General features: G+C 28.5%; 1 protein-coding gene across 7 annotated transcripts; it reads right to left on the reverse strand.

The window, feature by feature from the left end:
* Nucleotides 1–3733: 3733 nt before the first annotated feature.
* lqfR (clathrin interactor lqfR) lies at nucleotides 3734–22336 on the reverse strand. 7 transcript variants are annotated; one of them, XM_016071807.4, is made up of 14 exons: nucleotides 22104–22336; nucleotides 20209–20407; nucleotides 17964–18102; nucleotides 16890–17016; nucleotides 16687–16797; nucleotides 15459–15642; nucleotides 15249–15378; nucleotides 14417–14474; nucleotides 13954–14335; nucleotides 12426–12443; nucleotides 11262–11330; nucleotides 11062–11176; nucleotides 10101–10178; nucleotides 3734–7313 (listed from the first exon to the last, which is right to left on the reverse strand). In XM_016071807.4, the coding sequence occupies exons 1-14, from the start codon at nucleotides 22133–22135 to the stop codon at nucleotides 7192–7194; spliced, it is 1764 nt and encodes a 587-aa protein (XP_015927293.2). In that variant the 5' UTR covers nucleotides 22136–22336; the 3' UTR covers nucleotides 3734–7191. The 7 variants fall into 7 exon arrangements, with proteins under 7 accessions (XP_015927293.2, XP_015927292.2, XP_071035229.2 ...); XM_016071806.4 differs by having other exon boundaries at nucleotides 16687–16800; XM_071179128.2 differs by lacking the exon at nucleotides 12426–12443.
* Nucleotides 22337–22382: the final 46 nt, after the last annotated feature.

A 22382-nucleotide genomic window follows, 5' to 3' on the forward strand; every position in this document is an offset into this window, starting at 1 on the left:
TTTTAGTGAAATTTTCAGTTTCAGAAACGAAAAGTTGCAAATGATTTGTCCGAAGAATACGGTGAATGATTCATGACAATGAACTCAGAAACCAAAGAATTACTAAAACGAAATCATGAACGAAATACAAACGTCAGAATTAAAAAATGTTCCGAAAAAGGTCTTTAAATGTTTACATCCCAGTACAGAAGTACGACAGTTACTACGAAGCATACTAATTAGTTATGCTATGGAGTTTATAAATCGGTCATAGCCGCACCTTGTATGTCCTAAAGATCTTTTAAGTTGTGATATTGTCATAAATATCAAATCTCCGATGATGACACTAGTGCTTAAAATTTTAAAAATTATTATTTTCCCTTTTTAGTTATTCATTTATAGGTATCTTTTACATTATTGTATGTTTAAAACGAACATATTCCTTGCATTCATTTTTAATAATAAACTTTAAGTAATATGTTAAATGTAGCCAATTATAATCTATTTTAATAGATTTCTGCTTTTTATCATTTTAGACACGCACCATCAATGTAATTCTCTCTGCAAGAGACACGTAGTGAAGAAACTTCACAAGATTTTTCATTTTAAATAACTGACTCGATTTATCAGAATAACTAGAATTTTAAAAAAAAATTTTTTTTAGTTTTCATTAGGACAAAAATTTTTATGATTGAAAGTTTATAATTACAGAGCTTTTGGAGAAAATTTCGTCCAGTGGTAGCTAAGTTTATGTTCTAGTGTTTGATTATCTGTTTTGTATACTTGATTTCATTTTGTTTTATAAACTACGGTTATAAAGTAAAACCCAGAAAGATAACGACCCAATTGTTTTAGGTTTAATAACTATTAATGTTTAACTCACTAGAATTAAAATTTTGAACCCAATCCAGAAGATAAGGGAACTCCTGGATCAAGTATTGAAATTTTTCCGTCGCGGAGAACTTTTTGATAAAACTAACCCGCATTTGCATTGCATGGAGAGGAAATCCACGAAAACCTGCGACGGTTGCCTAGCGGCAAGGTGGCTTTAACCCCTGATCTGTCGGGCAATTAAGATATTTTACGTCAGAACTGTGGTTGGTGCAGAATTCGTATCGAATAGTCATCGCTGGATTCAAATCCAGTTCACATAATTGGAAGGCGAAAGCTCTTTCCCTAAGTTTCCATCACGGCTCTGTAAATTTGATTTAAAGTTATTTTCCTTAGCACTACAAGTTCACTAATGTTGCACTTCCAAGGATTTTTATACGATATAAATGCTTGAAGGGAGAGGCAATCGTGGCCAGTATCTATAGATTTGTCCCTTGGTCATAACGAAATATTTGTGATTTCTTGTCTTTAATATCTATATTTCTTGTCTTAAGAACTAAATTACTCTTAAATAAAGTTCTTGCTTCCGAGACGTTGGCATTGCATTGACTTCGAAAGACGAGGCGATTGCAATTTTTGAAAGAAAGGTACCACGAAGTATCATCAGTGGTGAAACTCAAGTAAACGGCTCATTGAGAAGAACTAACTCAGAGGTGTATAAAATCTTAAGGGAGCCTGATGATGTCAAGTACACAAAAATACAACGGCAACAAGAAAATGGGCTGGACGTTTAATCAGAATGCAGGAAGACAAACTGCTAGAAAATATTTTTATGAAAACCTATGGGAACAAGACGAAGCGGACGACCACGTCTTAGGTGGATCGACAGGGTTGAGGTCATCGACACTTTAAAAATCAAAAACTGGAGGACAATCGCCCCCAAACATAGGGACAATTAGAGGAAACTTTTACTTAGAGAAGGTCATGGCCCACCCAGGGCTGTCGCGCCAGTGAAGAATACGAATATTTATCCAAAATGATAAAAATATATCCGTATAACCCCAAGAAGTGCAATGAACACTTATTATCCTTAAAGCTGCTTCTTCAAACTGAGAGCTTTTGAAAACAAAAAATTGCTGTTCCATTTTGTTCCAATCACATAATGACACTTCTGTAATTAACAAAATCATGCTTAATTTTAAATGATTTTTTTAAAAATATTTAATTTTAATAAAAACTGGCTTTTTTTATTTTAACTTTTTTCTTTTTTTTTTTTTTGGTAAAGAAAAATTGCGTTATAGCAACTAAGCAAAACACTATTAGGATAAATTCATTCAAAAACCACCTAATTATTTGTTATAAATTTGTTGAGGTTGAGGCTTCACAACAGCAGACAGCTCTAGATATTTTCTTCCTCGTAAAAATGTTTTTTTAATCTTTTACCTCTTTTAGAAAAAATTCAAGATAGGAAATTTAATGTTTTAAAGTCTGATAGTTGGAACTTACTCCTCAAATTCTTCCTACCAGGAGAAACAGTGGTATTTTTATATCAAGTACAAAAAGGGAATTCATATTTCAGAGTAGATTTAGCATCATATGTATTATGAATTAATTAGAATAAATTACATAATTTAAAATTGTAAACACAATAATACGTGATGAAAATTATTAAGTGACTTTTGCTGCCACATTGGCCAAATTAGACCCTGGGAAATGTTGTAAAATATTGCTTAATAGTGGCAGTGGAATGTTAAGAGTACACATGAAATAGGAAAAATAAAACAACAATGAAAAAGAAAGTACCATTTCAAGCTATAAAAACTACAGACCTGCCAACCACATGAATTCAAAAAACCTGAGACTTTGTGACAAAGGCATAGCATAATAACAAAACATGCATAAATATTTAAACAAAATAAATTCAAATATTCTTAAAATAAAATTTTAAAAAAATTTTTTTACACAGAAAAATGAAAAACTATCAAATTAATATATTTTTTAAAACAGATTGACTAATTCAGAAGTATTTTATAAAAAAAAATTTCTGTAGCTCTTCCTGGTTGGCTCTCCCAGTCAAAAATTTTTCCTAAAATTGTTTTGAGTAAGAAAAAAAAATTAAGACTGAATATTCTCTCATACGTCACAACGTTGTGAGGAATGGTTTATACAGCAAGCTTTAACTTGATCAACACACTGTCAGCATTACTTTTCCTGCTACTGGATTTCACACCATTTTGCATCAAACCAATCAAAAAATAAAAACCTATTCTGAAATATCATTGCACTGTAAAGAGCTGCAAAATCGCTGATCTGGAGAAAAGATTTGGAACTGTGTACAAAAAAGCCTGAAAAATATACTTAGGTGGCCTGAGGTTGAACACAAAAGCCTGAGAGTTGGCAGGTCAGAAACTTAAAAACATTTTTTGCTTACTGCATTTCGGCAATAAAGATGACGAGAATTAAAGTGACAGAAAAAATGAATAAATCTTGACAGGCTGTGAAAAAGCATCTAAAACAGGTAGGTATAATATCGTTCTGTGTTAGAAAATTATGACTATCGCAAAGGCAATTCCAAGTTGTGAAAAATAGGTACATAAAATCAATAGAAATACAGTTATAACTTTTAAGCTATGCGGATATAAAAAGTACTTTATTTAAAAAAAAAGCATTCCACTTTTTTCAGATTCAGTTTATTTTATTAATTTATTCATTTCTGTTCAATAAAATTCTAAAGTCACTCGGAAAAAAATTAACTCACAATTCATTTTTGAACATAGTTTTTTTTTAAAAGGGAAAAAAAAGAAAAATATAATTAATTATAATTTAAAAAAGAATAATATCACATTTTAAATTTAAAAAGTATTTACCATTGAGTTCGTAATAAACACAATTTTATGAGACAGAAACATCCTAACAAGGAAACTAACAAATCTGTACAATTTTTATTTCTATACATCCATATTTATATTAGTAATGACCCTGAAGACCAAATAAGCAAAGTATAAGCAACAGTTAATCATTTTCATAAGTACAAACATAACAAACTATAGCTACAGTCATGCTTGAAAGACATACAACATAAAAATTATCAGAATAAGTAGAAAAGTATACATTACATATTGAATTTCCTATTTTTCACAAATTACTTTAAAAATAAATAAAATGGGTACATATTCCATTAACCACACACTAAACTTTGTAGATTCCATACTAATTTAAAAGTTTAATTTATTGTCTCCATATAAATATGTCAGTACACTGATAAACAGTTCATAGCAAATAATGAAATATGCATATTTATGATAAAAATGTCTTTCATCGTACATATGCGTATTTTTCATAATAATGCAAATGAATATGGATTATAATGTAGACAAATATGCATTAAAAAAAACTTGTAATTACATTGTTGATAACTCTCACAATAAATTGCAAATTATTTTAAAGGCATTTTTCTCCTTCTGTTAGCTTAAATACAACTTTTAAAGAAAAGAAAGAAACTTAAAAATATATGTCTACAAATTTTTAAAAACATCACATATAAATGCTGCCATTCTTATAATTATGAAACACACTCAACAAATTTTAATTCAGCTACTCATGAGTAAAACTTTGAAATGGATTGCAAAATAACAATTTTCAATTGCACTGAAATGGCAGCAACAATTCACTTTAAATTTGAAACTCTAGTGATACCTAATATAACAATTGGATAATAAATACAATATTTTGTCTGCATAAATAAATATGTGAATTAAACAAGAAATATGAAATAGCACTTCAGTTTTAAAAATGAATGGTTTGTAGATATTTTCCTTCTCAAAATAGTTTAAGAATAACCCTGATACAGAAAACACAATCATTCAGCAGAGTGGAAAATGCATGCAAAAAATGTACACTCATTTGAAGGTGCACAGAAAGTAAATCAACAGCAACTTTGTCTCAGACAGTTTGAAATAATTATATTTCCCGAGCTTTTAATATATTTCCCAGACAGCCCTGATTTAATCAACCCCTATTTACGAAATATCTAGATTTGAACATTTTTTTTTGTAAAATCCCAATTAAAATAAAGACATAAAACCCAATCTGATGAATAAAAAACCTCTAATTTACAAAATTTTAAAAACCAGAAAGATTTTTGGTATTTTTAATGACATTCTCTAATACATCAGCCACTAAACCTTAGCATAATCTGTTCTGTGAACGTTGATAGCATAAAGTTGTTCACAAGGAAAATAATAGCCTCCTCGGACAAGATTACAGAAAAAATAAACAAAGCCAATATTTTAAATTCTCTAATACTTTGTGAGGTAATGTTGGGATTAAGTTTTAAAAAATGCAAATGAAAAATACTATCCGAACATGGGATTTTCGATAACACAAGTGGTATTAACTAGTGCAAGTCCCATCATTTTAAGGCAGTCCCGAAGTCCCTTGCATTTTTAACTGTTGAATAAAAAGTGAATACACAAACTTTTTAATAACAAACAATTCCGTGTAGTTCTTAGATTGGTCCGTTAGGTAAGTGCAAACAAAAATTTTGGGGGGTCTCGATACTATAAATAACTCCGAATTAAAAGATAAAAATCAATCTCTCAGTTCATTAAATCGAGGTTTGACTGCATGTATACAAATGCATGCAAAAAATGACAATTAAAAATCAAATGCAACTTTGTCTGATAAGGAATTTACACAATCTCTTGCTTTCCATACAAATTTTAATAAATTAATTGTTAAATTATTATAATTACATCCATAAAATTATTCATAGATGTAATCTTAAAACAACTTATCCAATCATAGGTTAGCCAATCATAAAACAGACTGGTTAATGCAATAAATATGTAACAATATAAAGATTTATAAACAAATAGGTATTGTAGTTATGCAACAAACAAAATTCTGAACCTGGCGCATCGCTAGTGTACAAAAAAAAAAAATTATTCCTTATAAGGCAGATTATGCTAGGAGGAAACAGTTTTAAGAAAACAATTATCAAAAGTTCTAATCTATAAAAGTAGAAAACTTCTTTCAATTAATATTTATTTATTAAAAACATAAGAGAACTTGCTGAAACTCGATTATTAATACTTATTATACTTAGGAAAAAAATTAATTAAAAACTTCTAAAAATTAAAATTCTAATGCCAAGACTTTCTCTTCTCATAGTTAAAAAAAATGTATACATACTAAAGCACAACTTTAAAAGACAAATCATCATCTTCCTGATATTTTAGACAGATTTATTCTTCACAAATAAAAAACTTAACATAGGAAGGAAACATATGACTTTCTGATTATAGTAAAAGTTAGTTCGCACAGTCTTAAACAACCTTCGTTACAAAATAGAATAGATATTATGAAAATATAATAAGCATATGCACGACACACAAAACATTTACAATAAACTCCTGAATATCCCACACTCACTTAAAGGTTGGAAAATTGGGTTAGCATTATAATTTTTGAATTAAGTACATAACAGGAATAAAATGTACAAAGATTAAAACTAAATAGCTACTATCACAAAATAATACGGCATATCTTATTAAATGAGGAATGCAGAGGGGGAAAAAAAACTATAGTATAACAAAGGTCATTGTAAACTAACAAGAATGATAACGTTTAAATTTATTACTTTTCCAATGCTATATCATGTTATTTGAGAATCTCAAGTGCACATGACTAGTTTTTGTTTAATATAATATTATGAACTATAATCATATGATTTACAAACCATGCGTACTTTATTTTCTCATGACTGAAAATTGCAATTTAGAGGATTTGATGCAAGATATAGAAAGTCCATGTGTTAGAAAACAAGGGGAATAAACTATATCTTTTCATCTATCTTTTATTAAAAGAAATCCAACATAAATATTGCAATGTCAGTAGTTGTATAACAGTGTCAGAAACTCAGGAGTAAACTGAAGCCCACAATTTAAAACAAACACTCTAAATAACATCCATTCTTCCTCTACTTCTCGATTAAATCTTTATCAGATGACAAAATAAAACTTCAATAAAAAAAATGATTATGAATCAACAACAGAAAGACAGACGGTGCACTGTTAATCTTAACGTAACACAACAAAGATTTTGAGTCCATTCTTCCAAATAAGTGACCTAGGTAAAAAGCTTCTTTGTATCCATGCCGATACACCGCTCCATTCATACACTTTTTTTTAAAAACACAACACATTTCTTTTTATTCAATTAAAATGACTGAATAGTGATTAGCATCTTTTTATTTTGAGTTAATTTCAAACAAGTTCATGTATGTTAAGATTTCTTAGAAATGCCACTAACAGTTAGCAATGCATTCCTGGAACGGTTCCTTTGGGAAAACTAAGATGCTTCATCAATTGCTGAGCAGTTTTATGTACCAAGATTTCCGGGGCTATTAAACATTGGTCTTTGAAATGCTACACCAGGTGGCGATGTTAGACCTCCCATCACGTTGCTCGTCACAGGACTCATAACAGTGGGTACAGCCGAACCTATTTCAAAGATAAAATAATACATATCAAAATTCACAGTATCTGTTAATTTGAAAAGACATACTATGAATAATGAGCAAGAGATTGAAAACAAAACAAATGGATGTTAACAAAAAATAATTTATGAAAAAGTTTCAAAAACTATTTTGTGACCAGCAAACTTTCATTTAAATGAAACTTCAGTGGCAAAATGCATCAAATTTAATATTATATAATAGTTTTTTTAACTTTTAGCAAAAAGGTCCTTAAATAAAATACAAACCAATGAAGAAATCACAAAATAGAGCATCTGAAAAATTTTAAAATTATCATTGTTGTCTCTAATGCCACTTGCCAATACCAGCAAGCCTGCTAGGTGAAACCAAACAAATTTAAGACAGAGGGTGCGTATCTTATTTTCCAGTGGCGCCATCAGCGGCCAAGAATACGACTTCAGCCACACACACGTCACATCCTGTTTGACAGGACGAACCCATTCATACATTCATCCACAAATGGTAACTTGGACCTGAACCAGAGAATGATATCAATTTCTAAATCAGCACCCCCAGACGTATAATTTGTTATGGGAACTCGGAGGACTTCCTGACCAGACAGATTTAACCTGCATCAGTCACCATTTACTTCACGGAGGGCCTTCGGCCGGCAGGGCTCGAACTCGTGACCTCTCCGACGTGGGCCCAACACCCTACGAACCTGGCTATAGGCTCTTTAAAACTATCATAATGGAATAAAAGAGACGTGCTTAAATTATTTGATCAGCGTTACGTACGGAATATGCCCTGCTACATTATCTAGTGCAAAATTGCCCCAATCAAAGATTTCTCTGAATTTAAACTATATCAAAATGGGTATTAATGGAGTATGTCTGGTCAGAATCTATAAAGAATATTAACAGGTGCTCAAAATGGTTAGCATCTTCCTTAGAAGTGGGAAGACTTTTAGTTAATATCCTAAAAGAGGATGAAACGCTGAATCAATTAATATATTTACATAAATAGTCATTATAAAACAATGTAACAAACAGTAACAATCTGTAATTAACAGTTAAAAATAATTTAAAGCAAAAAACAAAAATTAGATACTATAAATATAATAAGATTCCTATACAAATTAAGAATCAACGAAGTAATAAAAAATTTATGAATCAATATTTTAGAAAATATTTATGAATGAAATGTTCAGAAATCTTTATAGAGGGTGGCCACTCAAATCAGGTTTCAAATTTTCCTGATTTTTCCAGTAAAAATCTTACAATTTCCAGGTCAGTGTGTCTTTTTTAAATTAGGTATTTACAATAAAAATATTTACTATCATTAAAATCTTGCTTTAAACAGACAAAAATAATTTCATTATGTTAAATACTAGTAGCAGAGTACAAAACTTTTTTTATGTTGCATGTAAAATATCAAAAGTGTACCTTGATAATTTTTTTTGTAAATCAAAATTTGAAATATTTCTACACATTTGTGCAAAATAACCTGTTTTGTTATAGTTCACTTTAATTATTATTTTTTCTACTATTGGTGTGAATTTTTTTAAATAAATAACTGTACTTTTTTGGAGATTCACTTACCACGGTTAAAAATTTCAAATGATGTAGCCCTTCATTTAACAGTCTGTAACTTATTATTTTTAAGTTAAAAGTCATTATTTCAAAATCTTAGATTCTTTACCTTGAAAATGATACATTATTTACTTAACATTAACAGGGTTGCCACTCAAATCTGGAAAAAAAATTCCCTGTGTTTTCCCTGTACTTATTATACACAATATATTAAGAGGAAACAACAATTACTGTGCTCTTGTGTGAGATATATTGGGCTCACTATATTTATTAGTTTTAATTGCTGGAAAAACAGTTGAACATACTTAAATAATGCTATAGTAAATTAAATAGTTTAGTATAGCTGAAATATCATGGTTAAATATCCTATACATTACGCTTTGAGTGGGCACCATTTTTTAAAAGACAAAAATAAGAAACAAAATTCCCTGTATTTTTTAACCAGTTTGTAAAGAAAAAACCAAAATTCCATGCATTTTTCCTGTTATATTAGGTGATTTTTAAATTCCCTGTATTTTCCAGGTTTTCCCTCTGGAGTGGCAACCCTGATTAAGTTTAAAATTTTGGTCATCTGGTTAACCAACTTAAAACCTGTACCTGTACAGTGCAGAACAAGAAAAACAAAGTTTCGTTTTCCTTCTTTCTAATAAACAAATATAAAAAAAAAAATTTCATATTCTAAGTTTATACATCATTTAACATCAGCTTTTATGGGTAAAAAAAGAAATAGCTTTGGAAATATCTCTAGAATCAAAGCAACATTTATGAACTTTCGACATTGTGATTAATACGCAATTCGAATTTAGAATAAAAAATCAAATAATTACCAACAAAGCAGTAAAGTTAAATGTTAACATATAGTTAGATCATAAAATACTATATGGCATTCTAGTTTAGCAGGATAATAATGGAGAGAATTATTGCTCAGTTGATGATATTTCAACTGTTTGACAATAAATTTTCGTCTAAATAAAGTAGATGTAACAGATAAAATAATTTAAATTAAGAAAAAAATTTCAGCTTTTCTTTAAAATTCCATGATTTTTCCAAGATTTTATCCAAATTTCCCCGACTTTTCCTGGTTTTTTCCAGTATAAAAAAATTCCCTGATAATTCCAGGTTTTCAAGGTGGGTGGCCACCCTGTCATACTTATATTGTTCGTAGCAATACACTATTGATATATTCCTCATTAAAAAATTGCATAATAAAATAAACATACCAATAAGAGGTTGATTAAGTGTCATATGTTGCATCCCCATAGCAATATTGTTCATGTTTAATGCATTCATGTTAGAACCTGTGATACAGAAGGGAAAAAAATTAAACAAAATATATTTCTTAATAACAATAACACTTTAATAAAAATCATACCAGTATAATATTACAGAAAGAAAAATTTAAGAAATGTGCATAAGTGAGAAATTAAGTAAAATATCATGAAAAATAATTAAGAATATTTAGTTTTTCAGAAAGTTAGTGTCAATTACTGATAAGTGGCATATAGAATTTTGCCCCAAATGAAAATTTTTGTGATAACAAATTCGAATTTCAAAATTTTTTCTGGGGGAGATCCCTTATAAGAAAAAATTACTGGAGATTCTCCTGCATATGCAAATTAGAACGTAGAAACTGCACTTTGTTCATGATCAAGAACACATGTGAGATATCACATGCTACATCACATGGCAAGATGAAAAATTGAGAGTAAGAGGTCTTATTAAAAATGAAACCATTTAACCTGGCTACGCTTTTACCAAGAAAATGCAGGGCCTTACAAGTATTTGAAAACCTGATAAAAGTTGTTAGAGCTCAATTACAATGCTCTATTCCTTCTAAAATTACCTTCAGTTGTTTTGATCCATACAAATTTTTAGATTAGTTAAAGATTTTTTAAATCTTTAACTAATCTAAAATTTTATATGGATTAAAGATTTTTTAAATCTTTAACAAAACAAAATCCTACAGAAGTTTTTCTGAAAAACCTGAGAAGTTAAGGAAAGTATTTTTGAAATGTTGTACTAACAGATAAAAAAATTGAATTCCCTTCTTATTTATCAAAGATAACTATAAAGAAGAAAAAAACATGAATTACAGACGATATAAATTGGATCAAATACATGTCCTATTTTTATACTAATTCTTTCAGAAAAATAGATTCTAAAATAGATTATAAATTATACCTGCAAGTTGATTCATACTAGGAGCTGGTTGCTTGTCATATTTACTTGCTGGAGCTAAGTTATCTACATTGATATTAACAGTTCCTAAAGCATCACTCCATGTATTCCTAGATGACTGTAAACAAAAAAGAAAAATATGTAAAAAAGATTAATTAAATTTTTCTACAAGCATAAACAACAAAAGAAAATAAAACAATCACCCTCAAATCTTGAATAGAGGAATGGTTAGGCACAGTTGATGATGTGGATATTATGGGTAAGGAGGAAGGCTATTAAAAAAAAGGAAAAATGTTAGTAGCTTTAAAAAAAATTAAGCTATAAACATTTAACCCTCTGAGCATTAGTCCTCGCTTTTTTCTGAACTTATAGAAAGAGGTTTATCAGGAACAAAAATCAGTTTCTCTAACAAAAGTTTCTCTGACAAAACCAGCAGTACAAATTTCTGTACAATTTTATCAAGTGCTTAGAGGGTTAAAATGATTAATTACAATAAAAGAGAGAAAGCTAAGCATTAAAATTAAAGGAACAAAAAATAAAATTATTAATAAGATTAAAGAAACATTCCACTGTGCCTTAGAGTTATTATTCCTGATATCTACATAACCTCAATTAAAACTCCTAAAAAGAAGCATAATTCTGGATCCTAGACATTAGCATCACCATAAGATCCAACTATCCTACACAACTGCATGAAATATATTGCAAAAACTTTTATTTACTTTTTCATGGTTTAAATGACTTAGACAACAGTATTGCTTGTATATAAATAAATTTAGTAGACATCACTCAAAATCAGTGGTTCACATCTAAAATCAGTTAAGAAAGTTTGTGCAACAATTAACAGACAAGCAACTTTTCCCAATTTTAGTAATTTGACAAAAAATTGGAAATTAGCATAACACAAAGCACTTTTAAGATGACCAAAATTTAAAAAAGCAGTAGCTAATTATAAATTTCCAGAGACAGATATAAAAAACTAGCTTGAAACGGTGAAAATAAATTTTACTGTTTGACATTGACCTTTATCTTCTCAAACTCACCTCTACAAGGTTCCTCATTGAGAATTTAAAATCTAAGAATCATACTAATTTCTGTTTTTAATGTTATACAAAGCAGCATTTTCTCATGAACATTTTCTTCGAGGAACATTCTCATAAAATAAATTTTAAAAAATCAAGTTCGTTAAGAAAACAAATTTTTCATTTAAAAAAAATAAAAATAAAAAACTTTTCAGAAAATATTTTAATGTTTAATTTATTTTCTTGAATTTCCTATTTTTGATATTCAACTCATGAGATACATCCAGATTTTTACAACTAAAATGTTTATATCAAATAATTAATTTTTTTAACATAGTAACTTACCCAAAAGAAATCATTTGGCTGAAATAAAATAATTATCATTTATCTTTAAGAATTATATTTAACATAACATTTCATCATACTTAAGAAAAGTTTACAGTGAAAATAAATTTTTAATGTTTGGGATAATATGGTCAACTTGAGATAGCTTTTTAAGGCATAGTTGAGAGGCACTTAAGAACGAGAAATTAAATTGGACAACTAATAGAAAAAGCAATGTATATCTTTTATTCTGTTTCACTAGCTGCCTAAATAATTTCAAGTTACATTAATTATATAGAATATAATTAATAATAATGTATGTTCAACAGGATTGATTGCTATGCTTTCATACTACTATTATTTTACAAAATGTACGTAGTAGTAACAAATAAATAATTAACTTAACAATTTAACAAAATAAAGCTCATAAAATTTTTAATTGCATGTTAAAAATAACTACTTTTTAATTTATCACTGCTTGTATTCCGATCATATATTCCACGATGAATACTGATTGTGCAAATGCTTTCAATCAGTCCACTAAAGTTTTGCCGTCTTGTTTAGACTCACCTAGTATAGTTTTTGGATTCCTATGGACGTTTTTAGAACCAAAACTTTCAAAACAGTTTCATTAAAATAAAAAACTTGACTTTAATAAAATTATTTGGATTTCAAGAAAATATGTTTTACAATGAAGTAAACATTCCAATAACAAAATCATATTTTTTAACATAGTGAATATTTTAAAATTAAGACAATAAATAAGACCTTTGTAGCTTTGACAATCCATAACTTATTCTACTCTTTGACCCCATGGCAGAATCGCAGCCACACTTTTTAAATAAGCACTTTTTGACGCGTTCCATTTATTATAAACGCATTTGAGAAGTCCGATTTGGGTGATTTCATCATCGATCTTTTTTTCGGCCAGTACTACAATGGATTTCGTGATTATCTATTGTGATGATTATTTACAGAATGCTAAGAAGAAAATAATTTGTGGATTTCAGACCCCCCAACGCCATGTGAGAATATCCACCATTATATTAGAAAAAAAAATTCTTATATGTTCAATTAAAAAAAAATGATATAGCTTTGTTGTAAACACAATACTTTTGTTATTATTAAAAGTATCTTGCAGAAAGATATTAGTGCTAGAGAGTTTTGTCGCAGATAGCTCGAAAAAATTCTGCCACAAGGCTCTTTGAAACAGGCACATATATTCCCTTCGATCAATACTCGAGCAAATTTAGAAAACAAAATTAGACAGGTAATTAACACTTTGCTGACCCATCAGGGAGGTCTGCCAGTTTAGTAAACAATCAGTACCCGACCGATCTGAGAGATTTCTCTTATACTCAGATGCAATTCGTACAATTAGCAAATTGTTAAGGGTTTTTATTTTCAATGCTAAAATGAGGTTCCAAGATACATATTTAGAAGATAAATTTTATAAAAAATTAAAAGCGCTCTAGATCGTCTAAGCAAGCATTGAACTAAATCTTAGAACTATATTAGGCCATACAAATGGAAGTCTTCAATAACTTACTTGTGAGAACATATTGCCACCTATGTACCCCATAGGATACATGATATTGGTGGGTGGTAAGTTCGTCAACTGTGGTTGCATCATCATTGGGTTAGGAATATTACTACTAAGGGGGGAAGTGGGCATCATACCCATAGGAGCACCAAGGACAGGCTGGTAAACAGGAGACATCATAGGGGATTGTGAGGCACTAAGTGGAGTAAGAGGGGGTGACATAACAGAAGCACCCACTGGCTGTATAGGTGGAAGACCAGCAGTTGGCAAAGACTGGAATGCGGGTGTAGGAGTCGTAACAACACTTGTATCCAAAAAGTTCAAAGATTCACTGCCTGAATTTGTGGTCGCAGTGGAATTAAACACAAAGTCTGCAAAATCCTCTTGCCTGGAAATTGAACAACAGAAGTTTACAATCCAAGATATTCATTAGTTCTAATGATATTCATTAGTACTGACCTTCACTTACTTCGAATCGGCTGCACTTTTGAAACTCGAGAAATCGGCAAAGTCACCATTTGCAGAATCTAGTGGAGAAAATGAAAATGAATCAATGGATAAACTCAGAACAGAGAGAGATTTTAAAAAAAAAAAACAGACATGAGATTATAATAAAAAAAGGATGAAAAGAACAATAAATAAGATTTCTTCATATAAACCACATTTATAAATTTCATTTAGCTATTACTTCATAGGATGAAAAGTACAAAATTTAACATACTACATATTAATAAGTTACAGCAAGTTCTTTGTTCAAACTCTTAATAAAATGTTCATTTATCTAACAGATTGGCTGAAAATGTAGGATTTGGAACATGTTTAAATTATCTATGAATAATGGAATGTTTGCAATCTTTTCATAAATGTGATAGTAATAGCTATTAGAAATTAAACAATAAACATGTAATGTAAATAGCAAAACTGATCATACAAATCTCAATTTAATTTATGCAACACATATGCTACATGGAAAACTCAAACCGCCACCTCAATCTTAATCTATCTATTTAAAGTAGATTTTGCAATAGTTTTTATCGATTTTGGAAAGTGACTGATAGAAAATTTTCAGTGGAGTGATTATTTTTCAACATCAAAAATATTTATATAAAAAAATTTACATATAAAGCTGATAGTTACATATAAAATTACAAAAGAAGCTGAATACATAGTTACATATAAAGCTGAAACAACACAGAAAATATGCAAAATCTGTTGCAATTGAAATCCCTGTTTTCCTATAAAATTGATAAAAATTTTGCATGATAATTAAAACATTTCTGCAAGTTAAAAATTTACACTACCTAATCCATTATTCGTAAGGGAAGAAACTGAAATACTTGAAATACTAGCAAACAAATCTTCTTCATCGCCGCCAGCTTCTTTTTTAGGAGAAGTATCGATCAGTGACACTTGCTTCACAGGTGAGGAATTCTAAAAAGAGAAAAATCAAACAGTTATAATTTACTTTTGAATGATTATTTTGTGAGACACATATTTTAGGGCACACTCACATTTGAGCTATGATCTTTACCGAAATTTGCAGCAGCCCCTAAATCTATCTTGCGATTACTTTTAGGAGCACTTTTATTATCAGCTCGAGTGACTTTCTGAAATGTTTTTTCTCCTTGGGACTCTGCATCCTCATCTTTATAGTCTGGTTTATCGTCGCTTTCAGACTTACGATCTTCATCATTACTGAAATATATTATTTTCATCATTTTAAGGCATTTAAAATATACAACAAACACATAAGCATTAAAATTGTTTGAATTACATTCTTGTAATTCTATAGCAGAGTTCTCTCTAGGAATAAAAAAGATCAGGGGGCTTTCTCTCTCAAAAGGGCACTCGCTGAACACTGTATAACTTTATCAAAATGTGTAATACTAAGTAATAACTGAATTTTATCCTCAATTTTTTAATTATGCTCTTATACAATTTTATATGTATATTTCAAACAAGTAATTCTCTCTCTCAAAATAAGAGAAAAATTTGTAGTTTATAAAAATAATTAAAGGCATGTTAAAAGGCAATCTCTGTGAATATTTTTTTTCTCAAAAAAGTAAACCAACAAACAATAATTAATTGATAAACAACTTGAAAGGTTTTTTTTCGATAATTCAAATCAAAAATTGAGAAAATAAAAATTTAAAAGGTCCAATTTTTAAAAAAAAAAAGTTGTCAAAATCACTTAAAAATTTATAAATATTCTCTCCTCCCTCCCTTCCCAAAAAAAGATACTTATAAAAATATTACCAGTTGAGAATAATCCTAACAAATTAAATATTTGTAATAGTAATCAGAATTAAACTTTAAACACATAATTTTACCAGTGTGCAATTAATATTTAAACAGTGGTGTAATTTTTTCTCAAAATGCAAGATGAATAAAATAAAAAAAAAGCTGTTTTTTTAAGGGATGACAGCTTATTTTTACAAAAACGGCAAAGAGGGCACATTTACTAGGATCAAAGGACAAGCAAGGCGAGCCAGCCTCCAAAAAACGTTTAGGGAGAACACTGTCATAAGGTTATAATATTTTCTACATTTCAGTTATAAACATTTCTTCTCTAGATACATTGCTTCAAGGATTTGTCTAAAATATCATCATTTTATATTAATATTTCCATTATAAATAAAGCTAAAATTCCTTACAGTTACTGTTAGAATTTAACATTATAAAACAAGCCAAAAAAAGGCAGATACTCAAAAAGCTACTAATTTAAAGAATTTATACTACCTTTGGTCAGGAGAATCTTCAAAGCTTCGACCCTTCCCAAGATCAAATCGAGGAAGTCTAGATTTAAATCCATCATGAAATTCATCATCAAATTTATTACTAGATTTTCCACTGCTATAACGGAGATAATCAAGTAAAGAAAAATTCATATTGCCAAAATACAAATACTGTGCAGTAGATTAAAATTACAATATCCTCCTTACCCAATTCCCATTGAGTTTGAAGACATTCCAATATATTTATCTTTGGCTTTCTTTGCCTTTTTCCTCTCCTCTCTTAATTTATCATCATCTTGTATAAACTCTATAAGATCCCTCACTCTTTGACGAACTACAAAAATAAACATCAATTTAAACCAATATAAATAATTCATGATCTAAGTTACATAACTGATACACCTGAAAAGACATATTTAGTTGCAATTGAAGATTAACTTTAGTCCAAGTTTCAAAATATTAGCAGCACTATTATTAGAATTGAGTTATTATAGCTGACTTATTGCAAATTGAGTCATTAGAAAGAAAATAGTTTTTTTACATAGTTTCTTTACTTTATAAAAAAATTCATTACTTTTTGTTCATTGTGGTGTTCTCTCAATTCTGCTTTTTAGTTTTTATTCGAAACAAGTTTAGAGATGTTTTAAAAATAAGTCCCAGCAATTTTCTTTCATTTGCTTGTTCGCTTCTTAAAAATAAAACTTGAACGAAAAATAATCTGCAAATACTGTAATAACCAGCAGTGCACACTAATAAACTGGAGGAATTCTGCAAAGGGATTAACTTACATTTTACTCTCTTAATTGAAACATTTTATTTAATTTCTAAGCAAAATGAAATATAAAATTTAAAAATTTTCAAGACTAAGGGAATTTAGATGTAATCTTAAGCATCTAGTTTGACATGGATGCCACTCTAAAAAAATTTCAATTCAAAACTAGCATTATTTAATAGAATTTTCAAAAGCTTATAGCTCACTGACTTCAAAACGTAATTTTCCATAATGGTTTATACATAAAATAGAAATTTACTATTTTATCTATAAAAAAAATTAATTTTTTTACAGTGAACAAAAATATAAATGATTAATTAAATAAAAACAAATGGGAAAGAGATTAATTGATGAAATTTAATCTACTGATTTTTTTCTCAAGACTGATTGGCACCCATGGTATCTTAAGCATTAAAATTAAAACTAAGTGGTTGGTAAATATGGTGGTGGAATCCCTTAACCTATAAATAATTTCCAGATATAATAAAATAATTACAAAATAAACTTACCATTTATTCCTTGATCTCTTCCAAATTCATCAATGTGACTGTAATTTTCGAGACTTCGTAAATCATAAATATGTTCTCTAGCACTAGTGACCACACGCTCAGACCCATTTTTAACTAAATAACCTAATAACAGCAAAGACTGTAATGAAAAGAAAAAACCATATTATTAAACAGGTGTAATAGTAATAAAGTAAACACACTAAATAACTATAAAAACAAGTAACACCTGTAAAAACTTGATATTTTAAAAAATTTCAAGCAGTCATGTTTTTTTTAAAGTAAATTAGTTTTAGTAGATTAAAAATAATATCAATATTGAATTAATTGTTAAATATACTTAAAATTTCTAATAAAAGAAATGTTAAATATCAGAATTCTTAACTGTAAACTTTTTAAAAATAAATATCTTTAAAACTTGTAAGAAAAAATATTAGAATAGGAAAGTTTTTGATAAAACAGATTTAGAAGAACCTAAAAATAGTTAGTGCTCATATTAACTAACATTAAATAAAACATAATACTTTCATTAGATTATTTAAAAGAAAATATCCAACAGGTAAAATATAACACTCAAACTACAGATTATACACTATTTACTTACATTGGATAATTTTTTCCACAAGATCCAAAAAGTTTTGAACTTATATTTCATTCCTTTTTTATCCCCTGCAACTTATTGTTACTTTTTCAATATAAGGTTAACTTTATAGAACAAGCTAGTTTTGGCGACCAGCTTCGACTTTCACATAAAACTTTCCACTTTACTGTAGCTTAATGGTACTTTGGTAATGGCATTTTTATAATTAGTAATGAATAAAAAAAACTACAAGGGCAAATATACTGCATTCTTTATTCAAATCATCATAGACAATAAAGTAAAAACATAAAATATATGAAAAGTTTGAGAACATTAATAGAAGATTAAAAATTTTTCACGAAGCATGCATGCAGAGCCTAAATTCAGACAAAAGTATAAAAAAAAATAGATCTTATAGGACACTTGTCGCTAATAAATCCTAGTTTAAATGAATTTATTGAAAATATAAAGTCTAAGAATATAAATTATATAGCATTCTTCAAAAAAGTAGAATATCACACTACAGGAAAAAAAAAGTTTTGTTATTAAGTATAAACTTTTATTAAGCAAAAAAAAACTACTGATGATTATACATATCTATTTAATAGTTTTCAATCAAAATTCCGAAATCTATGAAACTCAACTTCCAGTATATTATCTGCAGCGAAGCATAACCTGCATGGAGAACTTGCAACCCTGAAGGGAAAACCCCCAAAGAAAAACAACAATGAATTCTAAAACCCCTCCAACATTTGATGCCTGGAAAATAATTTTGGTAGATTACACACAGAAACGGACTATCTGCGGTGATGATTTTCCTGTTTTTTAAAAGGTAATCCACAGTTTTACATAGGAAATTAAGGTACTACTTCGCAAATCTATTTAATACTAGTGTTGTTAATGTTTACACAATCTATTGCAATCACCATATTTTTCTTACCCATCCCTATTCAGATTTAAAAATGTTTCAAGCCAAAAAAAGTACTTAACAAAAAATGTATTTTGTTGAGGAAAAAAAATTAATAATTTATTTTTTAGGGGTATATGAATTTATAATTAAAAATCAGTTTTTTTATAACTATATAGCATGTTACATATTTTTAAAAGCCAACAATAGATATAATGCATATACGTATGGTTAAAAGTGTTTCCAACTGAAAAAAATCCATCTATTTTCCCACCACATGAAACAAACAGAAGAGTAGATAATAACATGTTCAATTCTTCGATTAAGTTCCAATCCAAATATCTATGCAAAATCAACTCACTAATATTGTCGGGAAAAAAATTTTATGAACAAAGCTTATTTAATAAACATAACTATTCATGAAGAATGCCGTGAGACAATATTTAATTAAAATTAATCTGGTAGATATAAACATTGTCATTACTTTGACATTTCAAATTATTTTCCCGTTAATCAGAAATCAAGAATAGCAAGACTGTATCATTTATTACATAAAATCTATCATTTTATCTGCTCATTTTAGCATAATACAATTTGAACATTACATATTATAAAATTAATTGCACATAAAAATTCAAAATTATATAAATATGGGTAACAAAAATACAAAAAAATTTTTTTTTAAAGATTAATAATTTTTTGTTGTAAAAAAAATGGTATATGAATTTATAATTGAGTATATTTTGAGAAATAATATAAACCTTGTATATACGACGCCAGTTTCTTTTATCATGCAACATTCGTTTCCAAAGCATGCCCATAACTTCAGGAAAGTGTTCATAGGTAAAGGTACTCTGTGCTACTTCTTGCATTAACTGTCCCGTAGGTCCCCATGCGTCATCATTAGTGGCTTCTCGGACTTTAGCTTCAACTTCTGTATAATTCATCACCACATTGGTGCTAAAAGATATTTAAAATATTTTTGAACATTTCTTTTTCTAGACAAACGAGCTAATGAACAAAATTAAAACATAGCATTACTCTTATTCACTACTCTCTCTCTAACCAAACAAGAATAATTATCAAAATAAAAATAAAAAACTCAAATAAGAAAAAAAAATATTTACGACATTAAAATTTTTTATTCGATTTGTATAATCAATCTATATGTATTTAAAAAAATGCAATCTATTTGATCTTGAAACAATTTAGTTTACTGGTTAAAATTTTATTTAAAACTAAATAACAGCACTTTTTTTAAGCATTTGTCAAATCCAATTAGCTAACTAAAATGATTTAGATTTTATCAGTTAAAATTAATCAATCAAATCAGTTTTAATGTTTCTTAGATGATTTTAATTATAATTAGTTTACACCTGATATATGTATGACAATAATCCAGTGATTTTTTCTAACAGGTCAAACACTTGTTATTGGTCTACAGTATTTTCGATCAACTAGAAGTTAACTGTTTTCATAAATACATAATCTAACAACTCAACAACATTGATAAAAAGTTACTTAAACAGGTTATTTCTTTAAACAAAACAACCATTATTAGGTACTGATTACTGACTGTCAAATCTACTGATTAATTGCATAATTGACTGTCTTCATAAGTGTATTGTTGGCATTATTACATAACACAAATGATTTTATTAGTTCCAAGAATTCCTAGAAGATATTCAACACAGATTTTAATTGAGAAAAATGAAACTTCTAGGCATATCTAACATTGTAATATTTATTGACATACTCAGTAGACTTTAATTATTGTTTAAATGTCTGGGGATGATTCAGCAAAAACATGTACACATATTGAAAAACAATTTGCTATTAAGATATTTTCAACATACTAGACACACACCATTAGATTTTAACTAGTGGACATTTCTGATAAGTACTTAAGTAGTTTTATTACATATTATTAGCAGAAATGCTGCCAGTTTATGAAAAAAAATTTCTAAACACTGACTAGATAATATAATAAATTATCCAGTATCTCATACAACAAAAATTAAAAAAATATCCCCAAGAAATGTTTGTTAGAATAAACTACCAACCTATTGATGCTTATTGATTTAGCTATCATTATTTGCAAAAATGCTGCTAGTTTTCGGAAGAAAAAAATGGAAAAAAAACTTCTAAACACTGACAAGAAAGAATAAATTATCAGGTATTAATTGATAACCTCAAACACCAGAGCAAAAAATATACAGCAAGGGCAAAGAGGCTTACACAGCAAAAATTAAAAAAAAAAAAAAAAAAAGCTCACCAGGAAATGTTTGTTAGTATAACCTACCAACCAATTGATGTTTATTTGTTTAGCTGTGCGGAACGAAAAAATTATATCGTAATAGTATCGTAAAATTGAATAATCAATCTTCATAACTGCTATTGAAATATTCATGTCAATATACGTTTCTGTACGAGCAGACTCAAAATTTAATCAAAATTATACAAGAGTGAGACATCACAAAATTGTAGTGACACGATTATTTATTTTTTTTAATAACAGCTTTACTTATAAGTGAAAGGAAAAAAACTAACAACTGCATTTCATTAATATTGAATGCTGTAAAAATAGAAAGCCGAGCATGTGAAAAATCTTAATAAGAAAAAAAACTTACGCAACAGACAGAAGATAAATACTTACACTTTATCTGTGATTTCCCGTAATTTCCACATATTATTTGGACGGATAACAATAACTATATAAAGTATATATTACAAAATCCAGAAAGAGAGATAAACTACACTAAAATAACTGCAATTATAATTTAAATGGTAAATATTTATATACTGCTAAGTCCACCAAACCAGACATGACACATATTTCTACAGGAAAAACAGCCCACTAGAAGTTAAAAGGTATTTATTGATGCCAGATGTACTTTTACAATTCAATTCGAGTATTCGTGGATGAAATCGTAAC

The sequence above is a fragment of the Parasteatoda tepidariorum genome, chromosome 6, assembly GCF_982258835.1.
Source record: "Parasteatoda tepidariorum strain Cologne lab strain chromosome 6, Ptep-v5.0, whole genome shotgun sequence".
Lineage (NCBI taxonomy): Eukaryota > Metazoa > Arthropoda > Arachnida > Araneae > Theridiidae > Parasteatoda > Parasteatoda tepidariorum.

What these genes read in the sequence shown, in the direction of transcription:
- lqfR (XM_016071806.4), bottom strand. Translation starts at nt 22,135, where the DNA reads ATGTGGAAATTACGGGAAATCACAGATAAAGT. An exon ending in GTAAAGATCATAGCTCAAAT is followed by an intron (nt 15,379 to 15,458) that starts GTGAGTGTGCCC and finishes TTCTCTTTTTAG; the next exon opens with AATTCCTCACCTGTGAAGCA. An exon ending in ACTTAATCAACCTCTTATTG is followed by an intron (nt 7,314 to 10,100) that starts GTATGTTTATTT and finishes TCTTTGAAATAG; the next exon opens with GTTCGGCTGTACCCACTGTT.